The 27,168-nt window shown below is 33.7% G+C and overlaps 1 protein-coding gene across 4 annotated transcripts in view; it reads left to right on the top strand.

Annotated features, from left to right (window-relative positions):
• The window catches only part of LOC149084256 (citron Rho-interacting kinase-like), a 115,410-nt gene that overhangs the window by 58,309 nt on the left and 29,933 nt on the right, over window positions 1-27,168 (top strand). For 3 of the 4 annotated variants that reach the window (XM_089234620.1, XM_089234618.1, XM_089234619.1), the window contains exons 16-25: window positions 6,901-7,149; window positions 11,829-11,882; window positions 12,343-12,414; window positions 12,518-12,634; window positions 13,842-13,951; window positions 20,571-20,654; window positions 23,256-23,496; window positions 24,395-24,535; window positions 25,237-25,344; window positions 25,954-26,113. In XM_089234620.1, the coding sequence (XP_089090746.1) occupies window positions 6,901-7,149; window positions 11,829-11,882; window positions 12,343-12,414; window positions 12,518-12,634; window positions 13,842-13,951; window positions 20,571-20,654; window positions 23,256-23,496; window positions 24,395-24,535; window positions 25,237-25,344; window positions 25,954-26,113 (1,336 nt within the window). The remainder of the gene's footprint in view (window positions 1-6,900; window positions 7,150-11,828; window positions 11,883-12,342; window positions 12,415-12,517; window positions 12,635-13,841; window positions 13,952-20,570; window positions 20,655-23,255; window positions 23,497-24,394; window positions 24,536-25,236; window positions 25,345-25,953; window positions 26,114-27,168) is intronic. The other variant, XM_089234621.1, reaches the window with a different exon arrangement.

Here is a 27,168-nt window from a genome sequence, read left to right as displayed (position 1 = left end):
GTGGATGGCTTCTCGATTGACAGTAAATCACGGGGCAAATGTGTGCTAAAAAGGGCAGGAGCTTGGGTAATAAGAAAGATTTTTTAGAAACTATGATAGCTGTGAAAGGCCTAGACCTTGTATCCATTACAGAATCTTGGACAAATGATGAGGGATGAATCATTCTTGCACATCTTGGGATACCATCCTTTTTCAAAAATAGATTTGATAGGAAATTGTGTGGAGTCATGGTTCACGTGAAATCAGGCTTGCAGGCGTAGCATACAAAATAAGGATATTGGAACCTCATGGGTTGAGCTTGAAAAGAAAAAGCCCCATAAGCCTATGGTAGGAGTTTGTTATAATCTACTTAATAAAGATCCAAACTACATCTCCAAACTTCATGAGGAAATTTCCTATATGTGTAAGCATAATAGGGTTGTTATATTATGGGATTTCAAATTCTTTAGTGTCAATTGGGAGAACCTATTGGCTAGAGATCAATATGAGAAAGGCTTTCTTAAGTGCTCAATATTTTTTTGTATCAGCAAGTATCGGAAGCCAATACTTCTATTTTGGATTTAGTTCTCACTAGTTCGGAGGATCGTGTTGAAGATGTTTGGGTGGGGGCTAGTTTTTTCTTCTAGTGATCATCATGTCATTAGTTTTCTCTAGCTTTTCTTTAGGTAAAGCTGTTAACAGAAGAATGGTTCCTTATTTTTGAAGAGCCAACTTTGATCTTTTTAGAAAAAGGTTAGCAGGAGTTTTCGAAATCGGGTTGGAATCAGTCGATGTGATACATCAATAGGAAGAATTTATGGCAAAACTGTCCTGTATTATGCATGACATCTTGCGTTCGTCCTTTGTTCATATAAATTGTGTTTGTTTGTCGCATCCCCCTTTGGTTCATGGAACCAGTGTGTATTTTCTTGAAAAGAAAAGGGCATTTGGACAGTATAAAAGTGAACTAGGTGACCTGGCATCATTTACTGAAAAAAGAAGGGCATTGAAGAGGGTGATTAGGGAAAGTAAAAAGAAAGTTGAATCTCTCTCTCTAGTATAGCAGATGATATTGGCACTGACCCAAAATCATTTTTCAAGTATGCCAACAATGGATGAAAGGGAACAGGTTGTCCCCCCCAATAGAAGGATCCAGGGTAGAGAGCAATGTAGGCATGTGTAGTGTTTTCAAAAAAAAAAAAAAAAACCTTTTTCCTGCACAAATTTACAGAAGTATTGCTTAGGTATCGTCCCAGGGAATTGGAAGTTTGCTAATGTGGTGCCAATGTTTAAAAATGGTGATAGTGAAGCCATGTCAAATTATCATCCAGTGAGTTTGACTAACTCCTTGAAAATTTTGAAAATTATTATCAAAAGGCAATTGGTGTAGTGGATAGACGAGAATAATGTATTGTTAAATAATCAGCAAGGGGAAGTCGTGTTACTAAACTCCTTTGCTTCTATGATCATGTGACTGAGGTTTTGGGTAAGGCAAAAATGACATGATGTCGCTCTCCACTTGTTAATGCAAGATATACATAGAAAAAACCTTCCTTAAAAAATTAACATCCCAAAAAATAAATATCTTCACAACATCCAGTTTTCTGTATATTTTGCATTAACAAGTGGAGAGCGACATCATGCCATATAATATATAGCCATCTGGTGACTTGTCATCCATGAGCTATTAGCTGATCGTGTCAGACTGTCTATTGCACTGTCCCGTTCAGCATATATATGTTCCAGTGAAGGAAAATATCTCCTCTGTAGCTCAGTGGTGAAAGCACTCGTCTGGCAAATGAGAGACCCAGGTTCGACTCCAGGTAGAAGCAGAGATGAGTTTCCCCCTTCCTTAAAATACAAATACAAATACAACGCCACAACAGGCAAAATGCCCAGCGAGGTGGCTGATAAAAAGATGCCCATAAAAATATGGTTGTCATATGTTTCAAAAATACAGCAACCCAATTAAAAATGCAATTAACACAAATTACAAACAATATATACACATGATAAAATATTATACAATGCCCATAAAGAATACTTATGGTTGTCTTATTCTAAGAATGGATAGCTTCTCGATTTACCCCAACATGTTTATCGTATTTCTTTTTAAACGTGTCAATTGTGTTACAATTTACTACCTCCGGGGGTAAGCTATTCCATTTATTAACAACCCTATTGGAGAAAAATTCCCTGCGACACCATAACCTTGCATAGTCCCTCACCAATCGATACTGGTGTCCCCTTGTACATAATCAAAAAAAAATCAACATCTCAAAAAATAAATATTTTCACAACATCCAGTTTTCTGTATATCTTGCAAAAATGTAAATGTTGTTTACTTTGATTTCCAGAAGGCTGTCGATCTGTCCAACATAGTAAACTCTTGAAGCGTTTTTACACGAGATTGGGATTGGGGGCAACTGGATAGAATTGTGGTAAAGAAATATAGTGAACAGAGAATTTTATGATTAGACGGGTGTCAAAAGTTTCCCAAGGAAGTGTCCTTGGGGGCCATGCTTTTTTATTTTCTATTAATAAACTCGATCAGGGTATCGATGGGATTGTTAGAAAATTTACAGATGACATGAAGTTAATGGGGTGGTCAGGAATCCAAGAGGTAAGGAAATGACCTTTAGTGTTGATAAGTGTATGGCCACTCATTTTAGTTCGAACCCACTTTTACTTATGACTTGAATGGTATTACTATCCCGGATGCAACTAGGGTCACTGATTTGAGAATTCTCATTGATGAGTGGCTTAGTTTTTCTAAAAATTGTTGTCAAAAAAAGCAAATTGAATGCTCTGTTACATTCTATAGACATAAAGGTCTATTTGAGTCCTAAAGTCATTCTGCTTTTCTGAGGCTTAGTTCGTTCTCAACTGGAGTATGGTATAAGGTTTTGGAGACCATATCTACAAAGACAGACTTGAGGTTGAGAGAAAACCTATGCATGCACTTGTTAGCATACAAGGCTTGAGCTATGAAGAACGACTTGATTTCTTGAATATGTTTAGATTAGAGAAACGTGGGTGTCTGGTATAATCAAAGTGTTTAAAATTTAGTGGGGTGGACCATGAGTTATTAATACACTATCAATCAACTGCTTTGACAAGGTATACCAGTATCATTTAGGAAGGGTCAATTCCATGTTTTGTCATAGGGAGTTTTTCTCTAATAGCATTGTGTCAATATCTTACCTCTTGGGATCGTGATTTCTAACACAATTGATACTTTTAGAAAGAAGTGCAATAAATTGAGAAGCTATCTATACTTAGATAAGATAACCATAACTTTTTTATGGGCAGTCTATTATGTATTAGTTATTTGGGATACATTGAGTTGCTGTATTTTGGTTATATTTGAATTCCATATTTTTAATGGGCATCTTTTTTTCAGCCACCTCTTTGGGCAATTTGCCTGTTGTGGTATTTGTATTTTAGTAGCCTCTTTGTGTGGAAATTCAGCATTCCTACAAAACATTTCCCTTTTTGATCATTTCTAGGAGCTAAGTGACAGCTGGTAGAAATGACTGTTGTAATTATCAGATGCCACCCAGTGGTGTTTCTTGAGTTCAAAATTCCAGCTCAGACATCGCCAATGGTATTTTCTGGATTTGCAAATGAGTTAGACCAGTGTTTTTTGCCATCATGTCCCACCTAAGAATCTTGTAAAATCTTGATGCCCCCTTTCATAAAAGACAGTCGGGGGAGGGGGGGGGGAGGTGTATGTGGCCCCAGATGATCAAAAATTTGAAAAAAATAGCAAAAAATATTAAAATATTGAAAATTCTTTATATGCTGTTTCAATCTACTTCTGTGAATTTGAAACACTTTTTGAAGGTTGAAAACTTGAAATTTCTTTGGAAAGATTCTCTCTGTACTCTTCTGAAACCTGAAATTCGCCTGTCTGCTCCCCCCCCCCCCCCAGACTCCATGTGGACGGAGCCCAAAACCTGGAAAGCCCTATAACGTGGTTTAAAGCAAGGTTAAAGTTTTTAACCTTTAAAACAGTGCGGGCAAAAAAATTCATAAAGCCCAATTGCCAATAAGTTATACTTTGGTATTTTGATTCTTGCAGTAGTGTCTTAATGGGATTGATGCTCCCAGGATGCTGCATGATTGCTCCCAGGGCTTTGAGGCAAATAGGGAGCCCTACATTATTGGAAAATTTTACTTACTCTGAGATCATTTTTTTTATTATAAATATTAATTTTCATTGAAACTTAAATTATTTTCCTCCACCTCAAAATCACATTTCATTAATTTGTGAATTATTTTTTCATTGGATATGAATTTCTTTAATTCAGAAATTACTGTTTTATTAAATATGGATTTTCATTAATTCTGTAATTATTTTTGCATCAAATATTAATTTTTATTTATTCTGAGAAGTTATTTTTTGGCGGGGTTACAATGTGGCAGCTAGTTTTTTTTTTTATTGTTTATTGTTTTAATTTTTTACATAAATACAAGATGAAACAAAAAAATCAGCCAAGGGGTCTAGAGACCCATACTGGATGATACATTGCAAATTTATAATGAATAATAAGGAACACAGTTACTTATTAGTAAACAACATCAACAAACTAAAACGGAAAAACGAAATATTAGAAAAACACATACACACGCACACACAAAATGGGGAGGGGGTTTCAAAAAAAAAAAAAAATAAATCAAATGTCAAAGCAAAACTTTCACATAATTTGTAGTATCTCTGGCAACAGCAAGGAGTGCAATTTTATGAAATACGCATTGCGTGATTTTCAGGTAAGTATATGCAAATATAAATCAATATAATGTTGCAATGCTTAAGATCAAATAGATTCATAATTTAACTGATTGAGGAGCATAGGCAAATCAAAAGAAACTCTCGATGTCACTAATTGAAAAAAAATATTGCTTCATGTGTCTTTTGAAAGGTAATAAGTTAGCAATGTTAAGGATAGCAGGTGGTAAAGAGTTGCAAAATTTCGGGATGAGTTAAGTAAAATGCTTCTTCAGAAGAGTTTTGTGGATAAGTGGTAGAGACTATATATTGTTCAATCTATTTGAGAAACAGGAACTGTTCAGAGGTAAAGCAAATTGTCGTTTAAAAATAATTATAGTAGATTTGTAGAAATAAAGCTGACGTAGGGGAAGGATTCCAAGACTGTGAAAAAGTTGTTTTGAAGTAGTCAAATAGTCACTTGTGATAAGTCTTATTGCTCTTTTTTGGAGTTTTATTATTGGTGTAAGATTTGAAATGAAGTCGCCACCCTAGATAGCTAAACCATATAACAGAAGGGAGTGAAATAATGAGTAATAAAGTGTTAACATGAACGAATGATCTATATATGGTTTTAGGTAATATAGTTTGTAAATTACGTAGCGAAGTTTACTTTGCAGATATTTTACATGAGTTTTCCATCTGAGGTTATGATCAATATGAATACCTAAGTATTTAATCGTGGAAACCTGTTTGAGACTCTGGCAGTTACAAGTTGAAATGTTTTGGCAATTATTATTGTGGAATATCAGATTATGGTTGAAGTTTATATTAGTCATAGAAGAGAAGTACATAAACTTCGTTTTTGTTACATTTATTTGTAAGTCGTTACTAATAAACCAATTACGAATTAATAATAAATCGGCGTTTATCGAATTTGCAAGTGAATGGTCGTCATCAGTTGAATAAAGCAATACTGTGTCATCTGCAAATGTTATGATTTATGAATATGTTAAATAATAATGGTCCCAGAACAGAGCCCTGAGGTACGCCTTTGATTATTTCTAATGGATTACTAAGATTATATCCAACTTTAACTATTTGAGATCTATGACTAAGATAAGAAGCAATTAATTTATGTGCATTACCTCTGATACCAAAAATATGTAATTTATTGAATAAGATATGACGGTCGACACTCTCAAATGCTTTTTTTATGTCCAGGAAAATGGCAATAGTCTTTTTGGATGTATCAATTTTTTCTATGATATACTTAGTGAATGTTAAAAGGGCAGGCTCTGTGTTTCTTTTTTTAAGAAAACCATATTGATTGATAGAAAAAAAATTTACATGCGAGAGGAAAGAAAACATTCTATTCTTAATGATAATTTCAAAAAGCTTTGAAAGTGACGACAAAACTGAAATCGGTCTAAAGTTGTTGAGATCATTCGGATCACCATTTTTAGGAATTGGGGTTACAACTGCTAATTTTAATGATTCGGGAAATTCGCCATTTGTAATACAATTATTTATTAAGTCAGAGAGTATGTATAAGATGTTATTAGCAAGTATTTTTAGAACTTTCGAGTTCAACATATCTGAGGAAGACGGTGAGGAAGAAATTTGTGAAGGGTGAGGAAGAAAATGAAAGATCTAGTCAGAGGTGGAAACCTGAAAAACAAGTCAGTCTCATAGAAGGGTGTGGAGAAAAACAGAAAGATTAGTCAAAACTTGAATGAGAGTATTTTGAGAGGAAAAACCAGCTGTAAAAGAGTTAAAAATCATATGCCCCACATTGGGAATCACAGAGTTAGACGATGCTCATGCAGAATAAGAAAAAGAGGGGGGGGGGTCTAATTGCACGAAGATTTTTCTGATGCATCGCAGAATGAAAGGGAGAATATTTTTGATTCTAGCACAATTCTCATTTTTAAATAGTAAAATAATTTTTAAAAAAGTTGCTTTAATAAAATTCATCAAGGCTGTATTGCATTTTAAATTTTGAAGCAAACAAGGCTGAAATGAGAAGTGATTAAATTTATGATTTCTAATCTATTCTAATGTTCTGAGTTATTGAAAAAATAATTTTTCTCATTTAGAGCATATGAGAAGATAAAATATAAACCTCCAAAAAGTAAAATATAAGAATTTTTTTCTGTTATACATATACACATAAGATAACATTTAGAACATGCCACTATGTTTTGCAGAAAGATAGCAAGGTGTCAGAACTTGAGCTAGATTTGCGTTTGCTCACTAGAGAGAAAACTCGGACAGAAGAAATACTCAGTACTTTGAGAGAAAGCAGCCGAGAGCTTCGAGAAAAGCTAAAAAATTCTCAGAAAATGGTAGACGAAGCACAAAAAAATGAAGAAAAGTTAAAGGAAAAAATTGAAGCATTGGAAAAATCAATTGCTGAAGATAAGAAGAGCATGATGAAAAAAATTGAAATGTTAGAAGTAAGTTCTCACTGGTGCATGTATTTTTACCTAGAATATAGAAACTTTTATTGAGAAAATCATTTTTCTGTATAATAAATGAGAGTGAACTATAGTTCGCTTCAGGTTAACTTTGCAGTGAAGAGAAAGGTAGAGAGTGTATTCCTTCGCTGCAAAATATAGTTCCCATACATCGGAGGTTTACGGTGATCCTTTATGCAGAGTATTTCAATTTTTTCTATGGTTTTGAAAAAAATACTGAAAAAATATCGTTTTGAACCGATGTTTAATCGTTTAAAATTTTTAAATTAGAAAAATATTATTTACCATTATCGAAAATCCATGGCAACGGCAACAACATTCTGGCGCGATATCCTAGAAATTTTCCCCGCCAGTATCACTGTCGTGCTTTTTTCATTACTCACAATTATATACTGAATAATATATACATACATATTTTACATCGCTATTCGGTTGAATTTTCCATAACGATACAATTTTTCATTCAGTTTTACATGCAGTTACAGGCTTAAATCAATACGAATATTCAATCAGTTTTTTTTCTCCCGAAAATAGGCTTCAGTGAATTGAGATATTCACTCATAGATAACAGGAAGTGTTTTTCTTCCACGAGAGCGTGGAAACCGTTGTGAGAGGTCCTTTGTGGGTGCAGAAGTTTCGGTTTTAGATGCTCCTTTTTTTTTAATTATTTATTTCTTGCCATCTTCTTGGGAGAGTAGTGGATTCTGAATCCCCTGTTGCTGATCACGGAGAGTGTTGACGTGCGAAAACAGAATTAATCTGCTTGTTCTTAATTTTTTTTTTTTTTTTTTTGGTTGGCTTCAAAATTTTTATTTAACATGCTTTTTTTTTCATATAAACTGAAAAAAAAAAATTAAAAATTCCTCCCAAGTTTTTGAGAGCCATGGTTAATATACAGTATTTTAAAATTATACGTTGCTTTCGTATTACTTTGTTTGGATTTTTTTTTATAAATAAATTTCAGCTAAGGGAAGGGAAATATTGCAGAAAAATATTGCTTTTTTCGAAATTTTTAGTCTTACTTACGGCACATCAATGAAGAGTAAGTGTCACGCTGATGTAAGGTAATTATTTTTCTAAATTTTAAAACACTTTCTAATCAAAAACCTCACTTTAAATTCTGAAAGTATCGCACTGGTTTCTTTTTTAAATTCTATAATTATTATTAATTTACTGTGCAATTTTTTTACTTATTACGTTACACGTAAAAAAAGATTTTTCTTAGTGAGATTGGCAAGAATCAGCCATACCTTACCCAGGCTGTGCATCGATACATTGTTAAGAGGATTTCATTCCCATAGCAACGAGTGATGCGGTTCTCTCGTAGCTTCCCCTTCACTGCAAAGTTAACCTGAAACGGACTATAAAATCGTACACATATGGTCATGTGATTTGAAGTTGCTACATTAAGAAATATGTAGTTAAAAGAAAGGAATTTATGTAGCAGATGGCATATAATGCAAGATATGAATGATTAGAATTACATACTTCTGGCTGATTTGGAACACCCCAAAATTAGCATTTTGTGATATGTAGACACATCTACACATATCAAATCAAATACAGATTGAAAGCAGGGTTCCCACTCGTCCTAATTTTTGGTAAAATGCCCTACTTTTATCCTACTTTCTGGGTTTCGTCCTACTTTTTTTACCAACATATCAATTAAATTTGTATAATTGATTTTAATTGAGGAGGGAATCATTGATATAATGCCAAATAATAAAAATGTTGTAGATTGCAATTAATGATTCTGCCAAAGCAGAAATTGTATTGTTTTTAAAGTTATTTGGGAGGTGTATGTGGACCATTTGCTGGTTTATAAATTTTTCATTTGCTTAGTTTGAGATTTCTACAAATAGATTAGTCAATTAGTAGTCAATAGAGTAGTAGTAGTCTGCGTGGTTGAAAAAAAATTAATTTTGTACTTCATGGTCTTGGGCAGTAACATTCATCATTCAAAATTATGGTGCACATTTTGTGTATAGGTGACAACAGTTTGCATAACAAAGCAATTGGATACATAGGCCTAGCTTTGGCTTGAGTCAATCATACTGAAATAGTGTGCTATGGAATTTTTTTTCAAAATGTTTGACATTTTTTAGGGATTTTTTAAAATTATGCTATGATTATGTTGTCTAAGGGGGTACCCTTATTATGCAAGGATGACATCACTCTCAGCTACCATATGAAGGTTTTAAACAACTGGCTGTTGCGAAGATGATTTTTTTTAGAAAGAGAAAATTCATTCCCCGCAAAGGCAGTTGAATTTTCCCCAAAAAATTCCCTTTCCATCTTCGCACAACAGTCAGTTGTTAAAAACCTATGGTAGACATTCCTTGCAACACGAGCAAATTATACGTGGAACATACAGGGTGGACAAAAATTCATAAAAACCAGAAAAATAACCAAAATAAAAAATGTTTGCAGGGTTAGCATCACCAGGTCATGGAAATTTTTTTAAGACAGGAAAAGCTTCAAAAACAGTAGATAGGTGGCACCGGCGTGCACAAATCAATGAAAAGATACACAAATAACAAATAGAATGCATCCAAATAGTTTATTACAGCAGTGTGTTCCACGTAACCACCACCACAGGGGATAACACATTGCAGGTGCGTCACAAATCCAACAACGGCAAAGTGCAGCAGGTCCGGATGTATATATGACACCTCTCGGCAGATCACATTTTTCAGTTCTGACAGATTGGATGGACCAAATCAAATACACCCAGGATTTAACATATCCCTATAACCAGAAGTCTGCCGGTGTCAAATCTGGAGACCGTGGAGGCCATGGGAACCTGCAATGCCTGCTAATGATTTTGTCTTCACTGAACATCTGTATCAGGAGTGCCTTGACTGGAGTAGCAGGTGACTAGTTGCTCCATCTTGCATAAGCATGATGGTAGAAAATGCATCTCTTTCAGACATGCACGACCTTCTCACCCAGAAGCATTAATAACGTTGTGCATTCACCGTAGTCGTTTTCCACCCATTTACTGGACACTATGATTATGTCCTATGATGAACAATCCTTTGACTCCACACCACACTGTCACTTTTGGGGAATGCAATGGTTTCCTAGTGTACTCAAGTGGATTAGACATTGCCCAGATGCGACGGTAATGGGTATTAACATTCCCATGAAGTAAAAAATTAGCTTCATTCGTTCACAAGATGTTAAAGACCAACCCAGGTGGGATTCTGTTCGATTTTGGAGAAAGCCCACCTTGCAAATGCCTTTCTCTGTATGGCATCCGCTGTTAAAAGTTCATGGCACGACTGCAATATGTATGGGTACAGTCTGCACCAACAATAAGCTATTCTGAGGAAAAAGTAGAAGACTATTATATGAAGAATTAGAAGAGATGCATAGTAAAGGAAACCATCATATCAAAACAGTAATTTGTGACTTCAATGCCAGAATTGGAGAGAGGAGAAATGGTGAAAGCTCAGTTGGAAGTCATGGTTATGGTGTACGAAATGACAGAGGAAACTGACTCATTGAATTTGCGAAGAGCGAACAGTTATGCATCATGAATTTATTTTTTAAGAAGAAACCCCAAAGAAAGTGGACCTGGAGAAGCCCAACTGGAGCAACAAGTGAGATCAACTACATCCTAAGAAGCATATGATCCAAGACTGCAGTGTTGTCAACAAATTCAATATAGGAAGTGATCATAGACTAGTGAGATGTAGGATAGGCGCTTGAGTGGCGTGGTGGTAAGATGCTTGTCTATCACCGTGAAGGTTGCTGTCACGGTCCTCGGTTTAAATCCGAGGGATGATATAGATAAGATATTTCCCCAACAAACTTGAGGCAACCACCAAGGCGTCCCCACGCAAGATGGATTGACGAGATCAGAAAATTGGCTGGAGTCAACTGGATGGCTAAATCGTCAGGCAGAGCAAAATGAAAAAATTTAGAGGAGACCTTCAACCAGCAGTGGATTGAAAATGGTTGATGAAGATTTGACAGGAAATTACAGCATTTTAAACATGTATACCCATGTATGTTTAAAGCAGCTTCAGCTGTCCAAAATTGTATTTCCATGTTTTTCAGAGCTTGTTCAGTTATGATAGGACTAGATAATTTTTTCTTTATTACTGACCCTCTTATTCGAAAATATTTGACCCAAGTCTGAAGTATCTTAATTCCTACATGATTACCACCTAATAATTGTCACTATCTCAGCAATAATCGTATGATTATGCTTGAATATAAGGAATATATATTTTTCTACAGAAATGCATATGATTCTAAGTTTACACAAATCGGGATATTGCTGTATACTCATTTGCATTTGAATCAGTCATTTTCTTTATCATCATCATCCATCAGTCTTTTTTTCTTCTTCATATGTGGATTTAAACTGAAAAAATAAAGAATATACTTTGATAACCCATTGAGATGGTTTAATTCTTTTAAACTTAATTAAAATAAGAGTAATTTACTGTATATATGTACTTTTTTTTTTTTGGAAATATTTATGTAAAAGGCTCAGATTTTTTTATGACTTTAAACCTTTATTGAAGCTGTGAAGGAATTTTAAAATTCAAAATATTTCATGTGTGTAAATTATTCATCACCAAACAATACTGTATATACTGTATTAATTTTGATATTCCTTAAATGAAACATTTCATAAATTTCAGATAGATAAGGCATCATTAAAGGAGCGAGTGAAAGCATTGCAGGAAATGTGGGAAGTATGTAATTAATTGTGTGTGTGCCTCTCTTGCAGCTGTAGTTGCAGCGTAATTTCTCAAACATTTTGTTAGGGGAATTCATTCTTGCTTGAAGCAATTTGCATGAATTTTCTTTCACTGTTGTTTTGTCTATTTTGTTATTTTGCTTCAACTAGATGGGCTTTTTTTCCTTTTGGATTTTTTTCTTTACTGTATTTCTTTTAAGTAAGTATTCTATTTCTTGGAACATATAAAATGGTTGCTTTTAGTGCGCTTGCATGAATTTGTTTCACAGTTTGATCAACTGAAATTAAGAAAAGTTCTGTCATATTTTTATTGATTGATTGTAAAACACACTTTTTTGAAGAAATAAGAAATATTTATCTACATTCTAAACTTACAATTCATATTGGGAGCCACAATATTTTGTTTCTTGATTCCTTTTTGTTTGATTCCATCCAAATGCTAAACTTTTTTTCAGTCCCAGAAAGATATTGGCCATATTTATGCCAAAAGCCAGGGTGAATACATGCAAATGGCAAAAGAAAATGAGGTATTTCTAATAACTTCAGATTTTTAATTAAAAAACTTACCAAAATTCATAAACGTTAGAAAAGAAAATGAAATTGAATGAATCAAAGGTTTTTTCTTTCTAGAAACTGAAGTGGGAATCAAACGTCAATCAAACAGAATGCTCAAGACTAATTGAGGAAATTGAGTCCCTCAAAAAACAATTAGCTGCAAAGAAAGAAGAGCAGTCCACCCATGAAAGAGTAAAATAATTATATTCATTTTTTTCCACTGTAATTTGTATGAGTGGTTTCGTTAAAAAAAACACTTTTAACATTAAAAAAAAAAAAAGAATAGAAAATAAAATGTTGCAAAACACAAAGGAATCAATATCCTTATGAGGAAATTTCATTGCTTACAACCACCCTAGCAACTTAACTTCATTTTACATATTCTTTTGATCACCACTAGGAACTGATATTCATTATATTAAATAAACAGCCAGCCTCCTGACTTACATATATTCATATCGCAAACTAATATTTGGCACTCTCAGTGAATCCTACATTCACATTAGAAGTATTAGGCAAAAATGTTTTAATTGGCTGGCGGATGACGCTCTCCTTCATGAGTCGGACAGTATGTGCCAGCCGCTGTGATAGTCGAGTGGTCATAGCGATGGACTCCCATCGCGAGGAATTGGGTTCGAACCCCAACGTCACCATAGTGGTGGTTGGCTGAAGTTGGTTTTCCGTGGTTCCCAACTTCGAGGCGCATATGCGAGCCGATCTCCATGTTAAAAAGTCTTGCCACAGAGAGCAATAGGCCTACAACAATACAATTATTCAATCATTACACTTCACTCATAGTTAGAAAAATTGATGGCAGATGGAACCACAACACATGCACACACATTCCAACGTGTACTGATTTGTTAGAAATTCCATAGAAGGATGTGGACAAGGTGCGTGTATGGTTTAGTAGTTGTAGTATCTGTACCATGAGTGCCCGTTTTTTTCCAATGTATATTGCAAATTACATAGTAAGATTTATTGAATTAATTAGGTAAAATATATTTTTTCCTTACTGATTTCCTACATCACGTTCATCGTTTGCATACACGTGAAAAAATGCTCTGTCATAACAACAGGATTTATAAATGCATCCATCTGAGAGTAATTAAAGATGACAGACAGAAGAAGTTGATGATTTGTCAAATATGGTGCCAAGAAATTGGAGTACACTTTAATAGCTCATAACTACCATGCAGATTCAATAACTGTCTCTCAGATGTCTTTTTTAGTTCATCAGAATTGAAATTTTTGTATCTCTTCTAATCTAGACCCAGATAATCAAGGTTCTATTGTAATAAACTTTATTGCTTGTTCTCTCTCCAGCAAGCTTTCTGTTGAAGTTATTAAAATGGAATGTGGAGATTTCATTAATTTTTTTTATTTCATTCACATGTAGGCAATTTCCACTCTAAAAAAGACGTGCACTGAATTGGAAGAACAACTTCGAGAATTTGAGTTTTTAGAGCAAAACTGGGAAGCTGAATTCAAAGCAATGGAAATAGAAAAGTATTATTAGCCTCACTATGTTATGGTTATGATTTCCCATGTGTGAAATTTTATTCACAAGCTATAATACCTGGTGCTGCCCGAGATTTCTTCAATTACTGTTTTGGGGGATTGAAAAAAAATGGCAAATAAAGGCATAAACTATTGTATATAATACCGGCAGCATTAAAGAAGTGACAAACTATTGTGAAGGCATATACATGTCCAAAATGCATTGCTAGCGAAACCACTGTAACCAAAGTAAACATTTTGAAAGTGATTGTTGAGACCCATGAACCATTCTTGCTCAACTGTTTGCCCATTTCAGGCATTCGTTCTGGTCTGACCAACTTTTAAAGCAGCCTATCTTTCAAGTCGGGTCCCATTTGGTATATATGTAAAATTTGGCAACAATTGAACTAAAATTGTATATTTTTATAGAGAACACACACACAGAGAAAATCAATTTTATATATAGACTAGCTATAATACTCGGCACTACCTAGGTTTTTTTTTCTATCACTGGGAGGATTGAAAAAGTGGCAAATCATTATAAAGAAATAAACTATGATACGTATACTCTGTCAGACCAGGCTCTGTTCCTTCCGGGATGTATACTGGCAAAATTAAAGAAGTGACAAACCCTTGTAATGGCACATACATGTCTGAAACACATTGTTTGGGGATTACAGTAACCAAAGTAAATATTCCAAAAGTCATTGTTGAGGCCCAGGAACCAATGTTGCCCGACAGTTTTTGCCCAGCTCTGACAAACGTTTAAAGTAGCCTATCATTCAATCCATGTCCTGCTCTGTGTATGTGCAAAATTTGTCTACGAATCGGTCTAAAATTACAGATCTATATAAAGAACATACACATACAGAGAATCAATTATTTATATATATATATATATATATATATATATATATATATATATATATATATATATATATATATATCCATTGTTAAGGTGAATATTTGTTCTAACTTCTTCACTGCTCAATCATCTATGAAGGATCGATGCAGTAAAATAGGAATTAAATTTTTCAGATTAAAATTTATTCACACAAATAGGTCTAAGTTTGGTTAAATAAGGAGTTGGACAAAAAAAACAGTGATTACAGTGCAGATGTCAGTAGGTGGGATGGGGAGAAGAAAAGGTCATGATATGACTTAAACAGGGTTCACACATTTTTACAAACTCCTTAAAAAGTCCTAACTTTTCATTTTCCTCTGGAAGGGCACTTTTAACTACTTACTTTTTGCAGCCACTCCTGAAAAAGTCCTTATTTTTGCTCTGAAGGGATGATCGGCATAGAATAGGCATTCCTCATGATGATGCATTGCCTAGAAAAATAAGAGGAGCTTTCCCGAATATAAAGAGAAAGAAAAGAGAAAAACCCTCCTTTGTAGTAGGAAACGTGAAAGCAGGGGATGGAATTGGAGCATCCAATTGTTGTGCATACCTACCAACTGTTACGATTTTGTCGTATTTAGTACGATTTTCACAAATTAATACGATCGTACGCTTTTGCTTAAAAAAAAAAATTTTTTTTTTTTACTTTGCTAATATTAACGTTTTGCTGCCTATGTCACAAACAAACCTGGTTAAAGAATACTCTAACCAGCTTCGGTCGCAAACTGGTCAGCATTAAAAATTGATGGTCCGTTAACATCACTCCACGGAACCAGTAGACAGTGCCGTCTTAATGCATGGGCCCACCCGGGCATGGCACGGAGGCCTCAAGAGAATAGGTGGCCTCTTACAAATGAGATCCGGTTGAAATTTTCTAGAATTTGCCACGTAGGGCCTCAAAAAAACCACTTGGCCCGGGAGCCCATGATGCTTTTAAGATGCCCTGCCAGTAGCCGAAAAATTCCCCCACGCCCAGTGGTGAGAAAAAGTTGAACACCGCTGAGAGTTTTTTTTACTGGTGCGGCAAAATGATGTCTCAAGTCACCTATCAGTATACTGAGTGGCATCTCAATCCTTTAGCATCCATTCGATGGATCAATATTTTTCCAAAATTTGCATGCCATCCTAACCCTTTATGCTTTCATTATTAACCCTAACCCTTCTTCCTTATACAGCATTTTATATTTTTTTTAATCCAGGCCGAATTTTCTGAATGAACTTGTGCCAAAAATTGAGTTCATTTCTGATAGATTTACAAATTAGATTAATGAACAATTATTTTCTGATATTTGAGTATCCTCAATTTTTTCATGTCTGAAATTTAGAAAATTACTTTTTGGATTACTTTGGATTTTCAGAAATTTTTGACATAAAATAATATTGCACTTGATATAGGTCTATTAATATTGATCATTCAGGTGACTAGAATGTCTAATTTTGAGTTATGAATATCAGTTTATTTTCAACCCTTTAACATCAATCTAATTTCGGAATTAGAATTTTTGTTTTCACGTGATTGGGGAACTTTGTCCCAGTGAGCGAAATCGTATTTAATTTTAGATAAAACATTACAGTAGAACAAAAGATAGACACGAGCAAACAACTTTTTCGTTTAATTTTTTAAAATTAAACCATACCTTCTTTTCTCATGCAGCAATTACCTTTTCTAATTGAAATTGTATAACTTCCTAATCAATTTTTTGTATGGGGTCCCAACTCACCTCTTTTTTCCGTGAAGTTGAAAATGGGCTGTGTTATGCTTTTTATGAATACAGTGGGATTTTTTTTCCTACAGTGGGAGTTTGGCAGGTCTGGTTGTGTGTGTGTGGGAATCGTTAACAATCCAATCATTTCCGGTGGGGGGGGGGGGCTGGATGAATTTTTTTTTTGTTATATAACATTGTAAAATTTGCAACAATGGAAGCCTGAGATAAATCCAGTCAGGTGGCCCTGGAATTTATTAATTTGTTAATTCACTTGTATTAATTTGTGAAATTAATACAAGTGAAAAATTTTTGTGACCGGGGGAGTCGATATGCCTCCAGTTCAGGGACCCCGATGGGGAAGTTGACAGGTTTCATTTTGGGGCCCGATGGATCTCATTGTTTTTGTAACTTTAGCAGTAAAACTTTGCTATAAATCCATGTATCGGGCCCATAAAAAAAATCTGCATACTGGTTTCCTGCGCCTTGAATTTTAGTTGTTGGTAAAATGAATATCAATTGTAATTTTTTGTGGTCCTCATGAGGTGGGGGTACAACAGGGCTCCAGTCTGGGGACCCTCATGGTGGGAGAAAGTTGACTCATTTTAGAATTGTGCTTGATGAATCTCATTGGTTTTCTTTTTGTTGTAAAATTCCCCTGTAAGCTGGTGCTTTCACATGCCACTTTTCATATCACTCTGACAAAGTGGGACGAAATAAACAAGATATGTGACGAGAAAAAGGGTGTTGTCGCCGAAGAGTGCAAGAGGGTTTTCATGCAAAAGGGTCCTTGTATAAGAGGGTTTTGTCCCCATTATAGCTATGTGCATAAACTTTTCCCTGATATTTAAGTTTTAATAAAATTTTTTTGACTCATTCACAAATGCAGATCATGTGAAGCTGTCATGCCTTGTAGAAGAAAAAACTAGATGAGTTTTCTTAAAAATACATTTTGTGGCTTTGTTGGAGAAAAAACAAAACCTATATGAAAGGATTTGAATGAAAATGAAGTTGTTAGTTATTTTGTAGCTTATGTGTGAGCATATTTTCATAAATAGTTTACAGTGATTTATCTCTTATTTGGTTAACATCTGTTATCTCTCTCGCAGAAGTGGCCACGGCTGAAGCAAGATAAAAACAAAATTTATTGCAAACTCAGTACATCATTTCAGATTTCTTTAAATCATTTTACTACTACTACCGCAACTCTCACTCTCCTCTTTCTTACTACACTTCTCAATACCTAATCCTGATCATCATGCTCTATTACTGCTCAAATTTGTGTTCTCAAACAATCGCTTGTTATTCGCGCATACAGTCACTGCATATCTCTTTTCAGTAGCTGAAATTCCTACTCTTCATACTTTTAATTCTGAATGTTAAAATCTTGGAACCATTGAAACAGAAATTTAAAAAAAAAACCCATTTAAATGAAAATCAATTCGCATGCAGGGCTTTTGTTTTTAGTCTAGTGGTGAAATTTTTTTTCTGGGGGGGGGGGCGGCGGCCCCCATGACTCCTTAAAAACTCCTTACTTTTCCTTTGAAACCTGTTAAAAGCCTGTCAAAAAATTTGAATCCTGTTAAAAACTCTATAAGCCCCTAGGAAGAACAATGGCAACAGCATGAAACATTAATAGAGCAGTGTAATGTTTTTAATTTTTCACATGCCATTAATTTGAAAATATGTATATACAGTCAAACCCTGTTGCAACGCCAACTCTGCTTAACGCCACAAATTTTCGGAACAAATCTTCCATATGGGGATCATATTGTAAAAAACTTGTTATAATACCAACTGTTGTTTGGATGTATACAAAATCAATGTGTAATTTTCTAAGAAAATTTCCACATTTCTTCTCCCATCATTTTGCTCCCCCTAATAAATTTTGAGGATTTGTTTCTTCATTCCACTGTTATCATTGGTCAGCATAAGTTTAGAATAAGGGATGGTGGTCAGGGAGTCTTGCGAAAGCACATTGAATACCTGAACACGTGCAGGGGACCAAAATAAGGAAAGTTCAATGAGCATACTGCACCAGTTTGTTTAAGGCTACCAAAAAACGTTTTTCAACAGTGCATGTTTTTACTCACTGGTCATTACATTTCGAGTGCTATTATCTCCTTCAATTTGCTCCATTCAAATCATGTGGAAAGGCCATTTGTCAAATCATGTCATTTCAATATACTCATACGAATAATGAGAAATTTGTGATTATCAAACCAATATGGACTGAAAACAACGCTGTCATTATTATCTTTTGTTTGTTTACTTCTTTTTATTTTTTGTGCTTATAAAATGCGTCACTAAATTTATGCAAAATTAAAATAATTTCAGAGGTAAGTGTATACGGACCTGCCAACTCTCCGGATTTAGTCGGGAGACTCCGGATTTTGGCAGAAAATTAGATTTTATTGGAGCTCTCACGTTGTCGTGACACCAATGACTGCCGTCATCGTTAGGGAGAACATCCATAGAGGACAGCCGTGGTCATTTCCATCGAGCAGCCGTAAAAAAAGTCTTGGTGACCGCATCTAAGCAACTGGCAAAGACGTGACTTTGTTTACGTAGCATTTATCAGCAATCATTTATCAGGGGCATGACTTTGGTTGCTGAAGTTCCTGTATAATCATTATTGTATTCCATTTACAGCCGTGTGGTAAACACAAGTTTTTTCATCAGCAGCTTTGTATTTTGAAGTTTTTAATTATTTCCTCTGATTAAATATGTCTTCAGAAAGAAAATATAAAACTTTAAGCTATATAAAGCTTTTAAGAGTTCATATACCCAAGATTATCAATCACTAATAGCATCCACGAAAGGAAACTTATGTTTTATGAATAGTATATGTAGATGTGATTTCTCTATTCTGCATGGAATTATATTCTGTTCAGGAGCTATGCAGAACCTATGTTGGGGGAGGAGGAGGAACGGAACTTTTCTTAATTGTGTGATTTATTTATTTTTTGCGAAATTCTTTTTTGTGAATGTTTTTTTGATTGAGTATATGAGTGTCGGAGGAGGGAGTACCCCCCTCAGGAGAATCTCTGGATTTCTGGATTCCAAAAGTTGGCACATCTGTATATGTATCTGCTAAGTTTTATATCAAGAAATATTTGAGTAATTATACGGTTTTTGCAATCTTATGAATTTTCTTGTCTTAAAATTGAATGTGTGTAAAATAGGTTATTTTATTTATGGTATAAGACACTGAAATATAGTCGTTCGTAATAAACATGAGCATTTTTCTAATGAAATTTTTTGGAAATGCTATTCTGACCATGATCCGATGTAATGCCACACTTGTTATAGTTCCAAAATTCTTTGGGATTGATGGTGCCGTTACATTGGGGTTTGACTGTACAGTTAGTGTGCCAGTAACAAATGATGTTTCAACTTCTTGAGCATAGGTAGATTGTATATAAATGTCAAAAACTATAATAGATTATTCTAGAATCATGGGCATAGACAATTTTCAATATTGTGAAAAATATTATTTCCGGTGGGTGTCATATTTCCAGTATATGAGTACACAATCTTGTGCTGTAAATGATATGAATCAAGTCTAAATATAATGGGATTTCTTGTGTGGTTATGAAATTTTATTGTTTGAACATTAGAATTAAAATAAAATAATTATATATATATTACAGTAAGACCTCTTTTGCAGATGCTAGCGGGACAAAAAAATTTGACCGTAAAAGAGGGGTGACCATTAATCAGGTTAGAAATGTATAACTTTATTATACAAGTGAAAATTATTATTTGACCATGAAAGAGAGGGATGTCTTTTAAGAGAGGTTTTACTGTATATAGGATATGAGCTTGGTCAATAGAAATGATTTGATTATTTTTGTGCAATTGTATTTAAAAATCTCCTCTGTAAAATTTCTTGAAAAATCATGTACCTTAACTGGCAGAGCAGTAACTCTTTTTCCATGAATATGTTTTATATAAGTTTTTTTTTTAAATATATTTTGATTAACATCAAATGTATACCTTTTTCTCTGCTCTTTTTCAGGAAAAAATTTGTTGATCGTATTATAGTTCTGCAGGAAGAAATCACAATGAAAAATTCTTTATTATTAGAAGAAAGAAAGACAAAGTTTGTGCTCTTTTTTCTTTTTTTTTAAAAACTTTTTTGCTTTATTTTTTATCAGTATGGCACCACACAGGCATTGGTGCCAAATCAGAGGCCTGCTGTATCACACATCACTTAGTATCTACAATCCACTTTTAATGATACCTTAAATATGCGTTTCAGGGTTTCAAATAAGAAAAATTGTAAAATGATTTTTTTTTTCATGCCTGAAAAATGGGTAGTAGCTATTGTTATACAGTAGGCTCAACACCCAAAAAGTATTGACAAACATGTTGACTTAAGTGGATGTCGAGTTAGTGGAGTTTCACTCTAAATTTTTGTTTGATTATTTTTGTGTACATAATTATACACATTCTAACTAATAATTGTGTTAAATAAAATGCTAATTCTCATTAATTTTAATTCAGGGTTTTTTCAAAATAGAATCAAAAACATATAAAAAAATTTACCTCGTGAAAATAATAAAGTATATTTGCTTGTTTTTCTTTCCGAAGGGAAAACAAATTTTTTTTCTACTTTATTCAGTTTATACCACGATTGTTCAGCTTTTTCCTGACTGTGTAGGAAGTGACATATCACATCTAGAGTTTTTAGTGCATCATGGAGAAATGGTGCAGATACTTTATCTGAACTTTCTGTGTGATTCTATTTCTTCGAAACATGAAGCACCTGCTTTGGGTGATTAATTCTAGAATATCATCTTCTGCTAAAAGTCCTGAAGTTTCAAGATCAGGGTCAATACTCACAAATTCATCGTCGATACAATCACCCTCAGTGCTTTTTATGCTTTCTTCACAATTAATCTGGTAGGAATCTTCAGGAGAAATAATCTTTTTATTTTAATTAATTAATTTTCTTCGGAGAGATAATCGTTCTTCAAAGACTCAGAACAAAAACTAACATGACGGAAGCAGTTCCAAATTGTAGCACTCATGCCTGATTTCCATGCAGAATCAATCATTTCAACTGTATCTAAAACAGAAATTTTTGCGTCCATTCTAACATCCACAGATTTATAAATTTTTTGTCTGTAATTTTCTGTAAAACATTTTTATACTTAGGATAATTCCTAATTTCCTTGATTGAGATTTTTTGCGAAATCTGTTGCTTTCCTTGAATTATTGGTCCTGATGATGGGATTGGGAGATTTGAACCACAAAAGAGTTGCTTCCTCTACATTGCTGAATTCTGATTTCTTATGCGTTTTCTGCCTGGTTTATAAGATTCAAATGCTGAAAAAAAATTTCCCTCATTTTTAGCAAATATTGAAATGGGTTCTGTGCAACTCTGTATTCTTCAGCGAGTTCACTCTGAATTTTCCCCGATTCTAGATTTTTGAAAATTTCAACTTTTGATTTTAAAGTTAAAGTATGAAGTTCGCGTGGAACCATTGCATTCACGGCTGTAGATACTCACAATAATAACCAAATGACATATTCAGTGTCTAACCAGGCTTTAGCTTTTTTTCTTTTACTCCTTTTCCAAGAAATCGTAAAACCGAGTTCCGCCAAAAGCATTCTCCGCAACAGATAATATTAAAGCAATAGATAAGATTTTTATCCCTATTGGATGTTGAAATTGTCAACATCCAATAAGGATCACACCACACTTTAGGGATCATCCACACTTCTTTTGACCATGAAAAGAATGAATGACCTGTCCTGGAAACGTCACTTAAAATGATAGGCCAGCCAAGAGGCTTTAAACATTCATTTTTCACATGCACGCCCCCCCATCCCCCACCCATAGCGCAAGAAAGGGACCCATCATATAGAACAAAGGATCATCGAAGTACCCATGGACAACGTCAAAAAATTCTTAGAATGTTAAAATATGGGCGATTGTAAAATCCAGTCGTAGTTGACTTAGGCAGAGTTAAGCCAAACATGTATCGAGTTAAAGAGTTTCCCCTTCATTGAAATCAGTATTGGGCCAACCAAGGGAAATAATAGATTTTGAGTTATCCGGATAGTCAAGTTATCCATGTGTCGAGTTACCGAGAGTACTGTATAAATAGTAATTAAATACTACACCATATTGACAATTTTAATTTGTAAATGTAAATATATCACACTGTATGACGTACATAATATAAACTTTAAATATACCAACATGTGCCAAATAACTCTTTCATAATACAGTAACATTTCTATTAACCATCACTCATTTAACCAGCAATTTCTGTTATCCGTCATCGTCTAAAAAAAATGTTTGAGTATCAACAGCCAGACACAGACATCTTTAAATTAAGACACAGAAGGGGGGATGACAGATTATTTTAAAGTAACGTAGGATTATAAATATTACAATATATTTATTTACATTACTACTCTTATATTGATCGTTTTGTAAAATTGAATACAATATGTATGTATTCACTTTTAAAGGATTTTCATTTTTGTCCCAAGTCTGCAGTTAAATCACGTTCACTGTATTGTACATATGTATTGTGAGATTTTTGTTATCCATCAAGCCCTGGTCCGGATGGTGACGGTTAATCAAAGTTTTACTGTATATTATCTGTCATGCGTTATTATACCTATAATTAACATCATAAACCTGCATTCTTTGCCAATAACATATACAGTACATGCATTTTTTCAGAGAGAACATACAAAGACAGTTGACAGAGCTAGAGGAAGACTTGGACAATCAACAATCACTTCATGAAGCTGAACTCCAAGCTCTCAATGATCAAGTTTTTCATCAGAGGAAAGTTATCACTGGCTTGGAGAGTCATATAAATGAAATAGAAAAAGAGATATCTTTGCGAGATCATGACACCAATATAACAAGTAGAGAAAAAATGAATTTAGAAGACGAGTTGATATTGATGAAAGAAGAGGTGTTTATTTTATAAACATAACTATTCTGATCACTATAATTAATTTCATAATGTGCTACCTAGGATTTGATGTTCCAACTTCTAATTTTATAACCCTGGGTTTGAAACTGGGAATGAAGTGATAAGCAGGTATTCACTCTAAACTAGAGATACACCATTCTAACTTGTCCTTCTGTGCATAAAATGACAATGGGGCAGAAATATTGAATTTTATAACGAACATATCTTTTTTTTTTTTTTTTATTATATTTCTTGGCTTATTTGTATTCATTTGTAAAATACGAGAAAACAGTGGTTATATGCAAGGTTAATTTCATCCTGTAAAGGGAATTTTGTTCCCACACGCTTTAGCAACAAATGTCTAAACTTTGAAGTTTAATATATATCACAGTAAATATTTTTGGAAATGACTTCTTGGAGCAGATTCTACTATTTCACTATTTGGAAATTTAATGTGAAAGGTCTGTGTAAAATAATCTCTTTTTCCCCATTCTTTTTTATGCATACAACCCTCCCAGAGATTTTCCATTCTTTAAAAAATGATGTATTATTTTAAAACTTTTTGTTATTGAAAGTATGTGTCTAAAATTAACATTTACAAAGACTTGTGGATCAAGTGTAGTTATATACCAAATATTCCTGCGTATAATCTGTGGATTGCATACTAAAAAAGCATAGGCAATTCTTAGTTCAGATTATATATACCACTACTACTTATCTGCAGCTTTTTTCCCTAAGAGGTTGGAATAGAAATGTTTTAAAATTTTATTTGGAATCGACAAATAACATGTCGTTTATATGCAGTGGTGACTATACAGTGATATTTTTCTTAAAGTGATTATTTCATTAGTTTTGTTGATAAATAGTTAATTTTTTTATATATTTCTTTTATAACCAGTCTGCACGGCATATTACACAGATTTCGTCTTTGAAATCTAGTAATTTGAAACTGACACAATCATTAGAAGATGCAATGGAGAATCAACAGGAACTGCAAAACATGATTGATCAAATGCGCAGTGACTCTGAAAGTTCTGAAGTAATTATATTCACTTTGATATTTATAAAAATTTTCTATACGGAATCTTTTCATGTGTCATGGTTTTTTTAAGGCTATTTGCTCTTAAGAGCTTTTGTAAATTTTTTTCTAATCACATTTTCTGACTTCAGTTTAATCAGCTCAAAGAAAATTAATAGAATCAGATTTGCCAATAACCTGGGTCCCGGGACTCAGGTAAATTAGAGTAGAGTGGTATCTTTGCCTCAGTATCATAAACCTCATTAAAACACAGTTGTGGAACAGAATAAATGTAAAAATATAAAAAACAGTATATCTGTTCCTGTTAATGGTCCCAGCAGGCAACAATTGAATTTCAAAAATGCTTTTGAATTGCGGGCAGCAAAAAATATATCTGCAAATTCTTGAGAACTAAAATATTTTTTGTACTGTAATTTGCATTTTATATTAAACAATTTTTATTTATACATGATTTGCATTTTGATTTTCATCTTGAACTTGATATAAGTTGTTTTGGAATCCGTATTTTATGACGCATCAGTTTGGCTAAGGTTCTCTCTTATTTGGCTACAACTTTTTCCATCTGATTAGCCAAATTGCTATAATTGATAAAAAGTCAGGGCGAACTCTGACTGCAGATTACTTTGCAATTGAAACACATAGCTTTCACAGTGTAAAGACCAATTTTTTTTTATGTGCATAATTATGAAAAATTCTTTCAGGCTAGGTTCAATCACGAAAAAGTAAAGATGCATGAAACCATCTCCCAACAAGCAAAGTTGATTGATTTTCTCCAAAGCAAAGCTGAGCTTATGGAAAGAAAGAAAAAGGTATCAAATTCAATATTTTTTCCCAAAATAGGTCCTTTACTTACTTAATCATGAAAAATGAGTTTGTACTTATGAGAATGTACAGTTTGTTACTTAAAATGTCCATTACCCACTGATCTGCTTTGGATCTGCTCTTTTCCTTCAACATAATGGAATAAAGTTCCATGGGGTTGTTCAGGTCAATAAGATATTTGCCTACTGCACAAAAGATATTCAGAGGTGTCACAAATCCAATATCCCATTAGTTGTCAGAATCTTTCCAGACACAAAGGTACAACTGAAGCTGTGACAAAATTATCACATAACACAGTACTGCTGGAAGTCCTATTCCACCAAGATGTTATTGCACCAACCTCTCGACAAAAGACATGAAAGAAAAGAAAAATTTTGTAAAACATTCCTGCTCGGAATCATCAATAGACAGTAGTTCTCTAATTAGTCATCACGTGCAGAAAATGACTGTTGTATGACATAACAGATCAAATGACATCATTTAATACGTGGGAACCAACTGTATATGCATGTGAATGTATTGTATTAAATTTAAAATGTATAAGATAAAGTTTTCTTTCTGTTTCTAATGATTGAAAATAACCTTTATGCAATCAGGGTATGTTAGTACCTCGTCTATTTGGTAAAAAAGAGAGTAATCCATGCCCACTATCATGGAATAGTGTTGATGGCTTAGAGCAAGAAAGAACTAGATGTCGTCGGCTACAAGATCAACTTAGTCAGGCTCGTGCTGAAAATCTTGCTTTGAAAAATGAGTGTGAGTTTTTTATTTATGGTAAAAAATTTTACTTGAGTAGAATATGCTTTCACATATGCAATTATTCTGTATAATAGATGTAGTTTGCCTATTTTTTTTTAACTAACATCAAACTGTAAACCACCTGTTTAGTAACCATTTGTTTTTATGTACATATCACAAGACAAAGAAAAAAGCATGATAATGATTGACTCTTGGGTTCTAATTCAATTTTTTTTTTATGGAGGTTCTAATAAAAGCTGCAAAATATCAAAATTTGGGGTATAGCGAGAGCTGCTGTATCAAAATCACTATCAAGTACACGATCACAATCAAATGTGATTGCATTGTAAATAAAATAAATCTAGACACACCTGTGATTAAAAACATCTGCATAAGGATAATAGGTAGTTCTAAACTGATCAGTTTTTGTCTCTGTCATGTGTAGGAGAGAGTTCATCCTCTTAACCTTTCTCTCATTCTTTATCCTTCCAAATGCTAGCAGGGTTAGCAGAGTATTTACCATTGATGTTTTTTACCACTTTCAGAGGAAAACTATCATTGTTTCTGCAATTATTAAAAAAAATTGTATACTGATTATTTTTTCCTGAACAAAATGCATAATTTTAATCCACTATTACGCAAACACACAAAACAAAAATTATTATATTCTTACTAGCATTCTATTAGAGTGTCTACATATGCTCATTTCATATTATAAATTTTCTTGGCATAAAGATTATATTGTTATATGTTGATATGGGTAGAAGTAAAAACAAGTATAGGCTATAAATTCTTGTCAAAATAAATGGTTTATAAATAGTCTTTTAAAAAAGTAATCTTATATATTACATCATGTGTGTGCACGCACATGCCTAAATATTTTTTGTTACTGTGAGCAAGTATGTTATTGACCCAGGCTACAACACCTAAATTTTGCTTGACTCCTAAAATATTTGGTTGGCATAGATTTTTTTTCTTGATCTTGCAAGTTCTGCCTTATTGATAAACAAATAGTCTGGTAGTATGTTAACCAGGTTTTTACAAGTCAAAATTTTCCTGTTAAAACCAACCAT

The sequence above is a fragment of the Pholcus phalangioides genome, unplaced genomic scaffold (genome assembly GCF_987345545.1).
Source record: "Pholcus phalangioides strain wild (caught in Gottingen) unplaced genomic scaffold, Ppha-v1.0 ptg000008l_1, whole genome shotgun sequence".
Lineage (NCBI taxonomy): Eukaryota > Metazoa > Arthropoda > Arachnida > Araneae > Pholcidae > Pholcus > Pholcus phalangioides.
This window is presented reverse-complemented; position numbering and strand designations above follow the sequence as displayed.